The following is a 3623-nucleotide window of genomic DNA, read 5'->3' as shown; positions in this document are numbered from 1 at the left end:
CTATCCATCTCAGTTCATGCAGCTCTCAACGTTTGATCTGAGCAGGGATTATCCTGATAACCACTGACAGTTGTGCCGTGTCGCTGATCCAACTTGAGGGGGAGACTAAACGCAATCCGAAACACGCACAGGTAGAGAGAGTATCTGATACGTGAGCATACGGAGTGAATTGTCGAGTTTGGTTGCAGTTTACTTACCCATAGAATCATAGGCGAGAATGTAGCGCAGCAAATGCCGTTTCTGGGTTCCCAAGCACCCCCGTCATATTTCTCACGTATACTATTACTTATCCTCTACTCTCGAGGCGGGCTTCAGGTTGATTAGTGTTAGTAAAAAAAAAAAACAGGCTTCTTCTGCACAGTCTTGTTCTCTAATTAACTACCTAAGTATCTATGAAGGTTAAGCAATGCTAATATACTCCGGAGTAATCTGTAGTGGCGTAGCCAGACCGAGTAGGAATATCCTTTTTGTTGTTTCAAAGTTCGGCAAACTTCTTCCTGGCTCTCTGAACAGCTTTCTTTCTTTCCTCGTGTTGAAGAAATGTCTTCATGGTAGTCTGGAAGTTCTGGTTGAATGGTAGCGGGACTCGAACTCCGCGTAGACACAGCTGATGGTCCTCTGTCAGGAACTCGTGAAGGGATACAAAAGTTCCCCCATCAGACTCCTCATCATCGTCGGGCGACAAGTCACAAGACCAAATGGGCTGGCCTGGACGTGGGTTGGCCTTTGAACAAAAGTACACATCTGCTTTACATTTCTCCACAAAAGGGATATTCTGATCCCGATACCACCGGACTATGTGGTTGGACAGGGCGGTAACACTGCCGATGTTTCGGATCTGGTCTGGGGTCAGACCCCAAGAAGAGGAGCAGGAGGGGTCCAAGGTGCATGGAGGCCGTTTCTGTTTGATATTGATCAAAATGACCAACTCAGTTACTCCAAGGGTGCCGTTTAACCAATGCTCCGCGTCCCTAAAGAGGTCTGCCATAGTTTCTGAGTTTCCCACCTCCAGGACAATGAGAGGGAACCCCGTCAAGGGACATAGAATGCAATCATCGGGCGCCTTTTCGGATCCTTCGTACGGGCCAGAGAGGTCGATACCTGGCATCATTGTCAATTTTCCTGAGCTGTTTTAGATTAAAGGCAAACCACTAACTTTGAGCTCCAGCAGGGACAAAATGGCTCCCATGTACAGACAGACTGCTTGCGACTTGATGAAACCAGGGGCTCATGATTACACATGGTCCTTGATGCGCGGGGTGGGGATGGCCTTTGATGATCAGTCTTGCCGACTGGGCATCATATTCGACGCCATAGCATTCGAGCTTTTCGCTCCATCTTTCGTAGTCAGAACGATCAACCTGGGGGATTGTTACTTTCAGTTCATCAAGCATATCGGTATATACTAACAGTGAATTGGGAAATCTCTATTCTTACTCGCCCCGCGTGTTCCGCTTGCAGTTTCGCAAGGATCTCCTTTGTGAGTCCATCCACCGATTCGATTCCGGCGAGGATACGGTTAACAGCTTCGCTCTGGGGCTCCATAGCGTCCGATTCAAGTGTTCTCTCGAGGGCGAGCTTCGATTCTTCTAGAGACTGCACCCAGATGGCAGCCGCTTTAATAGTTGACCTCTGTGCTCTTTGTTTCCCGTCCGGTGGCTGGGCTTGTCAATTTGGTGTGACAGCGAGACCTTCGAGTGGTTGACCTTTTCGGAGTAGCGGACTACTCGATGCTCCCACGTCTTTGATGCGGCATTTGGACAGATGGAAGCGGATGGTTTTCTTTGTTGTCGACCTGATGGAGTACAGGAAACCCTCTGAGGGACATAATAGTCCCCTCCAGAGCCGAAGGCAACATCCATCCTAGGCAGTAAGGAAAGAGCAGAGATGGCCGCCTAAGTGAGACTAGTAGCCTTACGACAACAGCTCAGGCAGAGGGATGATGAGAAAACGAAAATTGTATATTCTCCGCACCTTCCATCAGGGAATGACCGGGATAAGGCTGCTCTTATCGGGGCATGACTTCTCCTCCCTCCTCTCCTTTCCTTGTATCTGCCGTCTCTCTTTTGGGTGACAACAGAATAAAGCAATGAAAGACGAAAGCCTGGCATCTGGCGTGAAACTGAACGACGACCAGAGACACCCGTCAAAGAAAAGAAAAGAAAAGAAAAGTCAAATTCTGTCTCTGACTTCATTGGACCCGATTTGACGGCCCTTGGCAGGCAAAGCTCAGACAACAACCCGGTGGAACTGTTTAAAAATATCTATGAAAGAAATAGATCAAAGAAATATGGCACAAATTCTCAATCTCCTATGAAGGGGAAAAGAAAGGAAGAAAGAAAATATAAAAAAAATAGCATATGAGTAGTTAGGGATTGATGTGGAATGCATGGGTTTGGGGTCCATTTCACTCTCTTCTTCGGACTGCTGAATCCCAATTCCGGCCAGTTTCTGAAGCATCAGGAATGAAGATGACACAAGTAGCATGCGAGAGCAGCTAAAAGGTGAGATTTTCCATCACCCTTGGTACCATACACCCACCACTCGTCATAACTTCGACCTATCTCCAGCTTCCTAACAGCGTTCAAGAGATGGCGAAAATTTTCACGTCCCATGAAATGGAAGTATGGTAACGACGAAATACATTTTCGCATGAAAGTATGTACCTAGGTAACCTTTGCAAGGCGACGTTTCATATTTAACCAAAGTGCCGAGGTTGTTTCAGCACAAGTAGTTTTCTCACCACGCTGGCAGAGAAGTGTTTCCTTTTTTGGGCTGTTTGAGGTTTCAGCATTTGCACTATTCCTGATGCCGTATTCGAACCACTTCCTCCTGCTTCAGTTCGAGAAACCGTAAGGCACCGACATGGTCTCTCACTTACCCTTTCTCCATGTACTCCTCCGACATCTAATCATCTGCATGCTTGCTAAAGCTTAAGTTTAGGGTCCCTGCCAAGACGGACGTCGATCCATCCGAGTTCAAGCAGCACGATTTGAAACGCCAGAAGCTTCTTCTCTGAGACGCTGCGCCTCACTCGACTGCAGGTGCAGAACCGAATCGAACAGAACACAAGAGGTCTAGATCTGGTTTCCTGACAAACTATGCACAAGGACAATTGCATAATCTATTCATTATACACATCCAGACTTTACAGCTTATCCCTATGTGGTGTCTGAGGTGGACGATCAGGATACCATACCATACCGTTTCTTCCAAGGTTATGTGCACATATTCTGCTCTAGGAAGTCTGAAATGAGATGCACTCTGGGGAACAGAGCTTCCTATGCTTCAGAAGCTAGCCAACATAGCTAACTGACCGGGGTCTGGCTCTTTCGATATGTCAGAGAATTGACAATCGTGAGCCTTCTCGGCTTCTCCATCGGTGTTTCCTTGTCTGAGCGCTGGGAGCATGAGAAGAAGGAAAGAAACAGTATATAAAGATCCTCCTGGCTGTCCTCCATATTTGTCTTTTGTCACGAAGCAAGCATTGACTTTACTGCACAGATAATCTTGTCTTCCAACAGCAATTCCCTTCTTCGCCTTGGTCTTTGATTCTAAAATTCTGCGCAGGACGCATTTTTACATTACTTGTTTAGAATATCCCTATCAAAGAGAACGAGAGA

The 3623-nt window shown here is 47.0% G+C and overlaps 1 protein-coding gene across 1 annotated transcript; it reads right to left on the bottom strand.

Annotated features, from left to right (window-relative positions):
- Positions 1-475: 475 nt before the first annotated feature.
- On the bottom strand, positions 476-1545 carry T310_8388 (uncharacterized protein; the record flags this gene model as incomplete). Its single annotated transcript, XM_013468832.1, has 3 exons — positions 476-1101; positions 1157-1361; positions 1438-1545. The coding sequence occupies 3 exons, from the start codon at positions 1543-1545 to the stop codon at positions 476-478; spliced, it is 939 nt and encodes a 312-aa protein (XP_013324286.1).
- Positions 1546-3623: the final 2078 nt, after the last annotated feature.

The sequence above is a fragment of the Rasamsonia emersonii genome (genome assembly GCF_000968595.1).
Source record: "Rasamsonia emersonii CBS 393.64 chromosome Unknown ctg1118621760732, whole genome shotgun sequence".
Classification (NCBI taxonomy): Eukaryota; Fungi; Ascomycota; class Eurotiomycetes; order Eurotiales; family Trichocomaceae; genus Rasamsonia; species Rasamsonia emersonii.
Note: the sequence above shows the minus strand (reverse complement) of the source record. Positions and strands in the feature narration are given on the sequence as shown.